This window comes from Phoenix dactylifera, chromosome 1, assembly GCF_051530095.1.
Source record: "Phoenix dactylifera cultivar Ajwa chromosome 1, Ajwa_hap1_PhDact_Kaust_v1.1, whole genome shotgun sequence".
NCBI classification, from domain to species: Eukaryota; Viridiplantae; Streptophyta; class Magnoliopsida; order Arecales; family Arecaceae; genus Phoenix; species Phoenix dactylifera.
The window spans coordinates 44,527,946-44,541,386 of record NC_143190.1 but is presented as its reverse complement, the minus strand read 5'-3'; the positions used below and the strand labels follow the sequence as shown (position 1 = coordinate 44,541,386).

General features: G+C 42.7%; 1 protein-coding gene across 1 annotated transcript; it reads left to right on the top strand.

Moving 5' to 3' along the window:
- Window positions 1-959: 959 nt before the first annotated feature.
- On the top strand, window positions 960-3,590 carry LOC120110655 (uncharacterized). The gene is made up of 3 exons (XM_089925175.1): window positions 960-1,757; window positions 1,853-2,544; window positions 2,587-3,590. Exons 1-3 carry the CDS (start codon window positions 960-962, stop codon window positions 3,488-3,490), a joined length of 2,394 nt encoding a protein of 797 aa, XP_089781301.1. The 3' UTR covers window positions 3,491-3,590.
- Window positions 3,591-13,441: the final 9,851 nt, after the last annotated feature.

The following is a 13,441-nucleotide window of genomic DNA, read 5'->3' as shown; positions in this document are numbered from 1 at the left end:
CCCCCCCCCCCCCGGCGGCTTCCCCACCCCCCGCAGGCTTCCCCCCCGGCGCCCCCCCTCCCGGCGGCTTCCCCCCCCCCCCCCCCCCCCCCCCCGCGGCTTCCCCACGGGGCTTCCCCCCCTCCCGGCGGCTTCCCCACCCCCCCGCGGGCTTCCCTCCCGGCGGCCGGCTTCCCCAACCCCCGCCCCCACCCCCCGGCGCCCGCCCGCCCCCCACGAATCGGGATCCCGATCGCGGGCGTCCGCGAGATCGCGACGTTATCGCGGGCGTTCGCGAGATCGCGACGCTATCGCTGGCGTTCGCCCGCGGGAGACGCGATCGTGAGATCTTGGCTGGTTCGCCCGCAGGCGTTCGCGATGGCGAGATCGCGATCCCGCGGCACATGGCGAGCGAGAGCTGCCCGAGATCACGAGGCGCTCGCTCGGGATCTCCGACCCCCTTCCTCCCTGTTCTGGAACCCAACAAAGAATAAAGAAAAAAAATTTCTGGGTTGTAAATCTTTCCTCTCCAAAGACGCAATCGATCTTTCAAACCTTCAAAAACTCTGCCATCTGTTGATCATAAACAAAGTTGATCATAAACAAAGGTATTTCAATATCATCTTTTCCTCTCTTCTCTTTCGTTGATTTATACTATTTTTCTTCTATTAATTTGAACCAAAAAAAATAATCATTACAAGTGTTGGAACAACAATAATGATTGTTGTAGCTGATTTTATTTCATTCCTATTTTTCGCTGTGAACCTATATTGAAACTCTATTTTTTGGTTTCTAACTGTATACCATATACTTTATTTGGGGGTAAGAAAGACGAACCCATTTTTGATTGATTGTTGAAATATAATATGGTTGTATATTATTCTTTTTTTCTTTTATTTTGTTAGAATACATTTGGTTGATAAACACTCTCTTACAATTTATATCGTGCATATTTATTTATTCAATGTACAGGTTCTTAAATGGAGCAACAACTATTCAAATTGAAGGTAAAATTTGGAGGATATTTTAAGAAGGTTAAGAATTCTACAAGACTTAAGTACTACTTTGGAAGACAAAAGAGCTGGTTAGTTGATGTTGACTGTTATTGCTATAAGGACCTATATGATGATATAGTGCATACCTTCAATTTGAAGCTTGAAGAGACTATAAAGATTTGGTCTGTGATTAGACATTTAATGCCTAAGTCTTACATGATATTAGACACAGATCAAAAATTAATGAGTTTGTTTGAGGAGTATAAGGATTTAAAAGAGTGCTTCATATTTGTCACAAAAGAGACCAATATTATACAACTTTCTCAATCAACACTAGGCAGCCAAGATCAAATTGAAACATGTAGAAGCACTGCAACTGCAATAGAAGAGATTCGAGAGGATGAAGTAAGAGAAAACCAAAGGTACAATGAAAATGAGCATCTAGCTACAATAGGCATTGATACTTTAGCTACTGCTATTGAAAATAATGACTTTGTTGGGGTAAATGATGAAACTTTATCTCAAGAGGAGCAGGAAACAGATACTGAAATTTATGGTTCTGAGAGTAGCTATCACAGTATTTATAATAGCGATTCTGATGATGATGATGAAAATATCATAGAGTATGAGGGAGAGACATATGAGATGGACATTGTGGATCCTAACATGGCCGTAGGGACAAAATATACAAGTCGAGAACAGTTCAAGGTGGCACTGAGTCAGTATGCTATATTGAATGAATTTGCCGTAAGAGTTCTCAAAAGTGAGCCTGGTAGAATGACAGTGAGTTGCAAAGATGAAGCTTGTAATTGGAGACTTCATGCTTCACTATTATGTGATGGTCATACATTTCAGGTATTATGGTTGAAATATGTTAGCTTTTAATTACAGGGCTTATGAAAAATATTGCATGTATTAATATATTATTTTGTTTGTATGTGCAGGTCAAAAAATTGAAGGAACCTCATACGTGCTCATCTATAAACAAATGTGGCAACAAGATGGCCACACAATTTTGGATATATGATAGGATCATTGGTTGGCTACGAAAAGAGGGTGACCTGTCGCCTATTGAGTTAAAAAGGAGATTGTTGCAATTCTATCATCTTGAGCTTCCATACCACAGAGTTTGGAGAGGAAAGGAGCTTGCCATGTCTATGATTCATGGTAATTGGGCAGATTCTTTTGAGAGAATGGAGGATTTCAAGGAGGAGCTTTTGAGAAGAAACCCAGGTAGTGTAGTAAAGCTAAAGTTAGATGTGGTTGATGACAAGCATTACTTCCACCGCTTCTTTATTTGTCTGCAAGCTTGCAGTACGGGCTTTTTAGCTGGTTGTAGGCCTTTCATAGGCCTAGATGGTTGCCACTTAAAGGGAAAGTTCAGGGGTGTGATGATGGCTGCTACATCACTTGATGGAAATAATGGTTTGTTTCCAGTTGCTTTTGGTATTGCAGAATCTGAAAATAGTGATAGCTGGACTTGGTTTTTGGAGGCACTTAAAGAATCAATTCAAACTCCAGAAGGTCTGGTACTTGTATCAGATCGACAAAAGGGACTCGAAGAAGCAGTGCAACATATATACCCTCAAGCATAGCATAGAAAATGCATGAGACACTTGTACAAAAACTTTCAAACAAAGTTTTCAGGAGACTGGCTTAAAATTAAGGTATGGGGAGCTGCAAGGGCATATACAAAAGTCCAACATGACGATATCATCAATCAAATTAAGGAGGCTAGCTTGGAGGCATTCAAGTATCTTAATGCTGAAAATATTGGCTTATGGAGTAGATCTCAGTTTGGCATCACAGCTAAGTGCTCCTATATAACAAACAACCTTTCGGAGTCATTCAATGCTTGGATTTCTGAGGCTAGACATAGGCCAGTTCTTGATTTATTAGATGTCGTAAGACAAAAAATTATGGTGAAAATGGAAGCAAGAAGGAGAATGGCTGCCCGTTGGAAAGGAAATTTAGTTCCTGTGGTAATGAAGTATGTAAGAGACATTAGCCTTAAGCTAGGTGATTATAATGTTTATAGAACCAGTGATTATAGAGCAGAAGTAATTGAGACTAATGGAAGACATGAAGTAATTCTAAATGAACAAAGGTGCTCTTGTCGTCTGTGGGAGGTGTCGGGCATTCCTTGTGTGCATGCTGCAGCTTTTATTTGTAGTATGAGAGGTGCAAATTTGGAAAATTATGTCTCGGAGTACTTCACTGTTGCCAAGTATAAGACTGCCTATGCATTAGAAATTGGACCATTACCTGACAAGGTCCAATGGATAAAAGTTGATATTGGATATAAGGTATTGCCTCCTAAGCTCAGTCTAAGACCTCCAGGAAGGCCTAAAAAGAAGAGAATTAGGGGTACAGATGAGAATACATCGAAGAAGATGCACAAATGTAAGCGTTGCGGTGATCTTGGGCATCATGCAAAAACTTGCAAAAATTCAGTAGTGGAGGAATCTCAAGCTTCAATGTCCTCTTCTTCTGCACCGAAGAGGCTTGGGAGGTAACATATAGCACTACTCTAACTTAATGATGTTTGTGTTTTATCACTTGGTTATCATTAAAATATTGCAGGCCTAAGGGAAATGGTTCAAGAGGAAGAGTGTCATGTTCAGGAGGCACATATGCAGTGTTCGTAGCACCAAGAGGAAAAAAAAATAAAGGACGACCCCGCAAGCAAACTAAGAGAATGGAAACTTTAGTTAGAGAAGATAATGCCTACCCACAATCTTGATTGGTACATGTTGGATATACCTATCCTAACGTTTGCACCTTATTTGCTTTCAAGTTATTTGGATCACTTTTAGCATTATTACTAAATATAATTTATTTGTTGATATAGAGTTAATTCTCATACTTATTCTTTTTCATTTTTTTGCTAATTGCAGATTTGATCGCATGTTTTGCTGGAGCAGTGAAGATTATGTTGGATATAGATTTGTTTTTTTTTCTCTAGTACAAGTAGGTTGGTAGAATTAATGCTATTATTTCTACTCCTACCTATTCATCTTGGTTGGTGTTTAATGCAAATCTTGGTACAAGAATATCTCTTCTTTACTACAAACATGGTGACTGTTTTGTTTTGTTTTTTTTTTTAAATTTGAAGAACTATTGGTGCTTTTGGTTGATGTATAACTATAGGATAAGGTGGTTTTCTTCTGCATATTTCCAAATTACTGCTCATAGATTACGTATGAGAAGCTGAATGATTGAGGAGGTGATCGCAGAGGGGAAATATATATATATATATATATGTGTGTGTGTGTGTGTGTGTGTGTGTGTGTGTGTGTGTGTGTGTGTGTTTTTTTTCGTTTTTTCAGAGATTCTAAAGCCATAGCATGTCGGAATGAATTTTAATCTGATAAGATGGGATTAGGTAAAAGAAGAGAAGTTATCATATATTGTTTTTAAATAAAATATATAGCCCGGCAAAACTAGAGTACATATGTTTCCCAGTATTCCATTAATTACTTATTTTGAGCATTCTTATCATTCTTGGTCCTTGGATGGGGGACTGTGGGATGTACTCTTCAACTATAATACTATATACACCAAATTCGTTTACTTTGAACATCTTGGGATATCTACCTCCATTTGTTACCCGAATTCGTAGATATCAGGCATACCTTTAGCAAATACATACAAAGACACGTGTGTGTGTGTGTGTGTATGTGGAGATTGTTTTGTTGTTCCTCAAATGGTGACAACCATATTAACGTATCTAAATTCTTTCCATCTACTAGGACCGGGTGCATTTCCTAATAAATACAGAATTATAAAGGCTATCACATTAATTAATGTATCTAAATTCTTTCCATCTACTAGGCTTTTTTTTTTGCATATATACCCTTCTAAATATAGAAAATTGTATGAATATCCTTATAAAGTTACTATTTGCTTGTATACCCTTATAAATTTTTTTATTTGCACGCCTACCCATTAAGGGTATTTTAGTCATTTTAATTTGAAACCGTTAATTTTTTAACGGTGTTAGATGGCATGGGTACATATGCAAAAATAAGAATAAAAAAGGATAACATAGCAAAACAAGTATTTTACGAGGGTATACATGCAAATATCAATTTTGGAAGGGTATTCACGCAAAATCTGATATTTAAAAGGATATCCATGCAAAAAACCCAAAAAAAATCAAAGGATTAGGATTTGGAAGAAGGAAAGGTCGATGCCGACAATGCGGGTTACTTTCTTTATATATGCACAGGATCAGGAAACAAGGAGTTTAAAACAAAAATTATATTAACTTAGTATTTCTTTCATGGATTGGTCTATCAATTAGTGAAGATAAGCATGATGCTTAATGAGTAATTTGGTTTATTAGATGATAGTCTTGAGTCAAAGTCTTCCCAATTGTCTTTTTTGCACCGTGACTCTGTACAGGGCCGGCCCGAACCCTAGGCGACCTTCTCTGGGCTAATAGAAGGCCTCCGGGAGACTGACCAAAAGAAAGCAAAGGCCCCATATAAAACGGAACAGGAGCTGGCTACGAGTCTTGACCCTTGATGGAAGGGAGGTGGAGAGTTTTCTGGCCTGCAGAGGGGCACTTTGGGAAGTTGGGGACAGTAGTTTTGTTTTGGGTGGAGACTGGAGGATTTGGTTGGCTTGATACACGTCTGAAGCCACTCTTATCTTTCATCCCTTCTCTTTTTTTTGTTTTGGTCTTGGTTTTCTTTCCCTCACATTACTCCTGATCCAGCTGGGCCATCAGGAAGAAAGATAGGGGGATTGGAGATGGACTTCTTGGAGGGTAGAGAAAGAAAAGGAGGGAGGGGGGGTTGAATGGCTGCTGTGCTGTGATGTTGCAGCGGCTGCTTGGGTACTCACTTGAAGGGGAGATGGTGGGATGGGACTTTTTATTAATTAGATGGAGTGAATTTCCCATAAAGCCCCTACTTTCTCTCATCCTTTTTGGACAAATTCTTTCCTTTACCTTGACCATGAAGCGCCATGGGATAACCTTTTCCTACCGTGCTCTTGCTTCACATGGTAAACAGTACCGCAAAGCATTATCTCAATTATTTAATCAATTTTATGGGCCCTTCCTTAAGCATAATTACTTTTTCGTGCTTTCATTCAAAAATTATATTAAACTGAAAATTTTTTTTATCTGTCTTTGGTGCATAGATGCATTTTTGTTGGAATAATGTACTTGATGACTATCTATTTTTATATTTCTTTTCTAAGTATTTTATGCTTATTAAAAATTTTTATTATTATAAAAAAGGTCTCATTCATTAAATCCGTCTTAGACCTCCAAATGAATTGGGCCGCCCCTGACTCTGTACATGTCACTTTCATTGAATAAGAAAATTTGAACTACATCTAATCTTATGGGAAGATGTTTGTTTGCATCCACTTTTTACAGTTGGCTTGAGTGGAGAGTGAAAATGATCATAAAATCGATGAAAACAGAAGGAATTGGTTTTGAAGAACCGGAGAACATATGACACCATTATCTATTTAAATTGTTTATGCTACATGGATGGGGAAGATACTAAAAGATATCAGAGTAATTACAGAGAATATAGACCAAGAAATTTTTTGAATATTCAATCAGCCCACAATTTTCAACAATTTGTTTGGGAAAAGCAATGATATCCCTAGGAGATAAAGTATAATATGAACAAATTTAAATATGCAAGTGAGTTAGTTTTGGCAACACAATTTTATTCATTGCATTATTTAGTGCAAATGTAAGTTAGGGATCCTATGGTATGAAAAAGTTTAAAAAAAATGATTAGTGGATAGAACTTTCAATTTAGATCTATCATGTAGCATGCAAAAAACATTTATCGTTTCATGTGTTTTTCCATATTTTTAGATCCAAAAGCAATGGTCAAGTATATTAGTACTGCTCTGTATTATAAGAAAGATAAAAATGATAGATTAGTTTCTTTTTACCCTAAGATTCAGAACTCCTATCTCACAAAATTCACATTAACATGTGAAGTACTTCGGGCATATTACTAATACTAGATTTAATCCATGTCATTTCTCTAAGTCAGTGTAACTTCTCATTTATTTCTACTCTTTTCTGTTACGAAGTCTGTTTATTACTGTGACTCCTAGGAATCTCTTCCTGAAAGGGAAAAAAGGATAGTAGATAGCTCTTATTTTTTCAGTTCGAAGGTTTCTGCTATTTTTTGTGGCCAATTCAGGATTTAGATCACATTTCAAATATCTGTTTATTGATTGATGACAGATGGTTCATGAATCAAACATTCAAACGAGAGAAAAATTTAAACATATATATCAAGCTTGATAATGACTGTGTAGCCAGGCATAAACAATTGAAAAGGTTGAAGAACAAAAATAAAGAAGCAAAGAAAAACAAAACAATTTGAAAGTAAATTTTAAAAGCCACGGAATAGGCAGTTGATTACAGTGAAATTCCATTAATAAAACTGACAACCAAATTAAAATACAGATCAAAGGGAAATTAAACTTTTACATCAACATGATATTTAGAAGTAGTTATCTGTTTCTTCCTTGATTCTATGATTTTGTTTGCACATTTCGAATGCCAGTACAATAGATCAACCAATTGATAATATAATATTTATAAACTAATAGTTTCTATTATCTGATAATTTTAGAGAACCAAGTTGGTTTCAGGGTTGGTAACTAAAAATACCTTATATCAACTAGGTATCAGCTAAGTTTAACTTCTGAATAATTAAGTACTACTAGTTATTAATATCGGATTGGGATCTGCCCAAGCTTTCCCTCAAGACAATACTATTAGTTACTTGTTGAATGTACATAAGTATTCTTCTTTATGTCCACAACAGTTTTTCATTTTTTGTTATTGACACCATATATGAAGTGTCTTCTATGCAGCAGAAATGAAAAGCATACAAGAAACCATTTATATCTGTGATAGTTGTTTTTGTGGATTTTAACATTTAGACATCTGATACTTGGACATTGATGTCAGTCAGTTAGCAAGCAGAGTGCTTAATGGCAGAACACATGGACGTCAATCAAAGAAACAGACAAATATCAATAGAAACATTTGAATGGAACAGGAACTAACAAGTGAGAAACAAGGTTATTAAGAAGATATTTGGTCATCAAATGAATCAAGAAACAGTCATGAGTAAAACAATACGGGAAAAGCCAACCAGACTTATCTCATGTGGTTGACATTCCTTCCTTTAATAGAGAGGTCCTAGGTTCTTCATCATATCTCTCTCATATATATACATATATATCTACACACACACACACACACATATATATATATATATATGGCAAGAGGTCAAGAAAAATAAATCTTCTGTAGACATGATATTGTCTACACCCTGTCATTATTATTATTCTTTTGAAAAACATGCACGCTCCACACAGAAACATATATAGACACAAACACTAAAGAAGAACTATGTATGACCAAGAGGACCAAGCCATGAAGATTAAGTGTTTGACGGGGAATGCATGCTATGCTTATAAGATTGAAGATGCCAGAAGCAGAGAGGTTTTAGTCATGATCAAGGGCTTGGTTCCTAGGCTTGAAAACTGTCATGAAACATATAAAGGTATCAATTGATCAACTGAAACCAATCAGCATCCAAGGAAATACTCCGAGATCAATAAACTAACTTCCCATCAATCTCTGTGAAATTCTTACAGCGGAACCGAACAGAAAGTAGTCTAAAAAATGACGACTTCCCAAGTGGGATTGATCAGGGAAGATCCACATAAAATAGGCTTCTTGTCATTATATTTGTAGATGCCTAGGAGGAACCAGTCATAAATTGACCACATGCATCAACCTTATAAACTAAACCATGCCATGTATCTGCTACATCTTATGCTTCAAAATCAAATTCGCATGTAAAGATATTATCAGCAGAGAACAAAGGAACTATAAAGTAACATCTATCTCGCCATAGTCCCAACATGAACTCCGTTAGGTGAGGTGAGGACTCACTGCAACTTCTCAGATGGCGTCTATCAGGGCAGATACACATGAAACTCGCTGTTGGGGGAAAAATGGATCACTCAAAGCACGCGGTCAAATCGTCGGCACTTGATGACAAACGTGGCGACAACAAGCATACTCTCCAAGCGCCCGACCTCAGAACATTCGGTTTTGGCACCGGCGACCCTAGAGCTCACAACCTCGATCTCGGCTGAGTTAAGCCCGATTGACCTCAAGGCCAAGGAAGACCTAGTCAAAGGGAGAAGCAGACCTCCCCACTCCACCGAAAATCAAGTCCTCCTCCTCATCCGAGATCAAATCCTGCGATCTCTGCCTCAACGATTGTCAACATTTAAATGCACACGATCTCAACGGATCACTAGCCAACCCAAAATCTCGGACCGTTTACGGCAACTCATTAATTCGCACGATCACGTCCAATCGCTACAGCAACTCATTAATTCGCACGATCACGTCCAATCACAGGTAACCCCTACACCCCCTCCTATAAAAAGGGAGGAGAACTCGAGGCAAGGGGATTCTCTCTTTTCCCTTCGCCCTCAGCCATTATTTTTCTCCATTGCTTCTCTCCATTACTGCTCTCCATTAAAACCCCCTCTGACTTAAGTATCGGAGGGCCGGCGCCGGAACCCCCGGCCACTGGCTTCTTGCAGGTCCGCCGGTGACAGCTGTCCGCCGCCGCACCACCAGTCGGAGCTGCTCCTCCTCGGTCCACGGTCAACCTCGAGTCCAATTTCCAGCAACAGTTGGCGCTAGAGGAAGGGCCCAAGTCGTGACCATGAGATTAAGGAGCAGAGGAGCCTCTAATGCCTCTCGGCATCGCGCACCAAGTTCTGGCCACTCAGTCCAGAACCCGCCACCAAGGCCTTCGGCGGATCAAGTTCCTCAGGTCCAGCCAGAGCAATTGAACACGCTAGTACAGCAAGTCTAGGCCTTGGCAGCAGCAGTCCGAGGCCTGCAACGCGTGGAGGCCCCTCCTATGCCGCCCTCGCAGGTTCAGGTCCAATCGGCGCTCCTTCCAGATGGACCGGTATTCCAAGGCCGAGATCCCCATGACTTTTCGAGGGTCAACAATGGAGAACGGCACTGTTACCAGGGTTCAACCCGAGTGTCTCCCCAGAGGGAGCCGCTAGGAAAGAACCAGGATAAAAGGCCACAACTTTCGAAGGCCGAATCGACCCCGGGTCAATCAGTACCAGAATAGACCACTATAGCAATCTCCCAAGGCGGAGAACTCGACAAGAAGGTCGAGAAACTCGAGCGGCAGATTGAGGCACTCCAAGACCAGAAGGCAAGGCGTGAGGGTGACTTTGAGTTCACCACCAAGTCACCTTTCTCCTGCCAAATCGAGGATGGACCGGTCCCACCGAGGTTCAAAATGCCTTAAATAGAGCCCTACAACGGGACCATCGACCTTCTGGACCACTTGGAGAGTTACCGAGCCCTCATGGCACTGCAAGGGTCCTCGGAGGCTGTGCTCTGCAAAGCTTTCTCTGCAACCCTCCGAGGAACGGCTCGACTTTGGTTCTCCGGTCTAAAGCCGAGCACCATGTTTTCCTTCAAACAGCTCGGCAGGCAGTTTGCTACCAACTTTGCCGCCAGCTGACGCCAGCGGCGAACATCGGATTCTTTCCTCGACATCAAGCTAAAGGAAGGAGAGTCCCTCAAAGACTACATCGACCGTTTCACCACCGCAACCTGGGAGGTCCACGAGCTCGATCAGTCGATCGCCATGTCCGCGCTGAAAACAGGAGCTCGGTCCTACAGGTTCCTCTTCTCCATTGAGAAAAATTTTTCCACTGACTTCACCGAAATGCTGGCCCGAGCTCGGAAATATGCAAAGGCTGAGGAGGCTATCGCCTCCCGGCAGGATGCAGTTGAGCAAGCCTCAAGGGGGCAGAAAAGGCATCGCGAGGAGCGCGGCCGCCCGAGAAGTTGGTCTGCCCGCCAAGAGAAGAACCTGCCTCGTTTGAGGAGTCCGCCTCGTCTGCGGGCGCAACCCCGACCGAGGTCCCCACCTTGGCCGAGATCCCCGCCTAGACCAAAGATGCTCCTGGGAAGGTATGGAAACTATACTCCCCTCAATGCAACCCGGGCAGAGATTCTCGTGGAAATAGAAGGCCGAGACTATTTCCGACCTCCACCCCCGATGCGGGAGTCGGAAACTCAGCAGCGCTCTAGGAAGTATTGCCGCATCCATCGAGACCACGGCCACGACACAGAGGAGTGCTTCCGACTCCGAGACGAGATTGAAGTACTCATCCTCTGTGGGGTACTCAACCGGTTTGTGCAGAACCGGCAGGATGAAAGAAGGCCAGCGGAGAATGCTGCACCGCCTGAAGGTCAAAACGACAACAGGCCTATCGCTGGTACCATCAACACCATAGGGAGAGGCCCGATCGAAGGGAGCTCAGCTGAAGAACTGACCGAGAGGAAGTCCCTCCGAAGCGTCAACGCACCTCTGAAGCCATCTCGTTCTCGGACAAGGACCTAAAAGAAGTTGAAACTCCTCATGATGACATTGTGGTCATCTCCATGGTCGTGAATAAAATTGATATAAAACGTATTTTGGTTGATAATGGAAGCTCGGCAAACGTTTTATATTACGATGCTTTCCAAAGAATGGGAATGATAGAGGGCCAGCTCCGAAGAATGAATGCTCCGCTGGTCAGATTCACCGGAGATTCAGTCTCGGTTGAAGGCGTGATCAACTTACCTATCACAGCCGGGCTCGCTCCTCGAGAGAGCATTGTGAGGACAGACTTCTTTGTGGTCCATCTGCTTTCGGTCTACAACGCCATTCTTGGCCGATCAGGACTCAATGCCCTCCGAGCCATAGTCTCGACATACCATCTGCTCGCGCAGTTTCCTACCGAACGAGGAGTCCGCGAAGTTCGAGGGGATCAGTTGACAGGCAAGCAATGCTATATGACGACCCTCAAAGCAAAGCAACCAATCAAAACACCAAGCCGAGCAGAACAATCGACCGACGCATCAGCCCAAGTCTCGGACCAGACACTGCCCATCGAAATCCTAGAGGTACGAGACAAGCCCAGGAGGGAACGGGCAGAACCTGGCGAGCTCCTCATTCAAATCCCCTTGAGAAAAGATTGTCTGGGGCAGACCGTACAGATCAGCTCTGGCCTGAGCCCTCATGAGCAGGATCGCTTGATCGAGTTTCTCCAATCCAACATGGACGTCTTCACCTGGTCGCCCACTGATATGCCGGGAATAGATCCTGAGATCATGGTCCACCAACTCCAGGTGAAACCAACCTACAAGCCCATGAGGCAGAAGAAATGGAGCTTCGCACTAGAGTGACAGTGAGCAGCGGCCGAGGAGGTTGACAAGCTCCTCGAGGTCGGCTTCGTCCGAGAAGTCTGCTACCCAGATTGGCTCGCCAACTTGGTCCTCGTGAAGAAAGCTAATGGAAAATGGCGCATGTGCGTGGACTACACCGACCTGAACAAAGCCTGTCCAAAGGACAGCTTCTCCTTCTTTAGGATCGACCAGCTCGTCGATTCCACGTCGGGACACCAGTTGCTGACCTTCATGGATGCCTTCTCGGGATACAATTAGATCCGAATGGCGCCCGAGGATGAGGAGAAGGCGGCCTTCATCACCGACAAGGGCCTCTACTGCTACAAAGCAATGCCGTTTGGGTTGAAAAATGCTGGAGCAACATATCAAAGGTTGGTTAGCAAAATCTTTAAAGACCAGATAGGCCAAAACATGGAGGTTTACATGGACGATATGCTGGTGAAAAGCCAGACGGCAGAGCTTCACATTGCTGACCTCAATGAAGCATTCTCCATTCTTAGGAAGTACCAGATGAAGCTCAACTCCACTAAATGCGCCTTTGGGGTTACCTCGGGCAAGTTCCTCGATTTTGTGGTAACCCAACGCGGGATCGAAGTGAACCCCGAGAAGATCCGAGCACTGCAGGAAATGGTACCATCAAAGATAGTCAAGGAGGTACAACGGCTCACCGGACGAGTAGCCGCCCTAGGGAGGTTTGTCTCGAAGTCGGCGGAACGATGTCTTCCCTTCTTCAAAGTCCTCAAGCGGCCGAAAGACTTCGTGTAGACCGAAGAATGCCAACAAGCCTTTGAAGAGCTCAGACGCCTTCTCCCCTCCCCTCCGTTGCTCACAAAACCCCAACAGGATGAGCTCCTTTATCTGTACCTGGCTGTCTCTCCAGTAGTGGTCAGCTCGGTCCTGGTTCGAGAAGAAGATAAATATCAAAGGCCGATATACTATACCAGCTGGGTTCTACAGGACGCAGAGACTCCATACTCCAAGCTAAGGAAGACGGTCTATGCGCTACTCATCTCAGCCTGAAGGCTTCGACCCTACTTTCAGGTTCATACAGTGGCCATATGGACTGACCAACCTATAAAGCAAGTTCTACAACGGTCAGATCGCGTGGGGAGAATCGTAAAGTGGGCGGTCGAGCTCGGAGAATTCGACCTCGAGTACCGCCCGAGGTCGGTAA

Coding starts and splice junctions, on each gene's coding strand:
- LOC120110655 (XM_089925175.1), top strand. CDS start 960: ATGGAGCAACAACTATTCAAATTGAAGGTAAAATTTGGAGGATATTTT. Junction 1,758..1,852: donor GTGAGCCTGGTAGAATGACA/GTGAGTTGCAAA, acceptor GAAATATGTTAG/CTTTTAATTACAGGGCTTAT. Junction 2,545..2,586: donor AAGGGACTCGAAGAAGCAGT/GCAACATATATA, acceptor AAAATGCATGAG/ACACTTGTACAAAAACTTTC.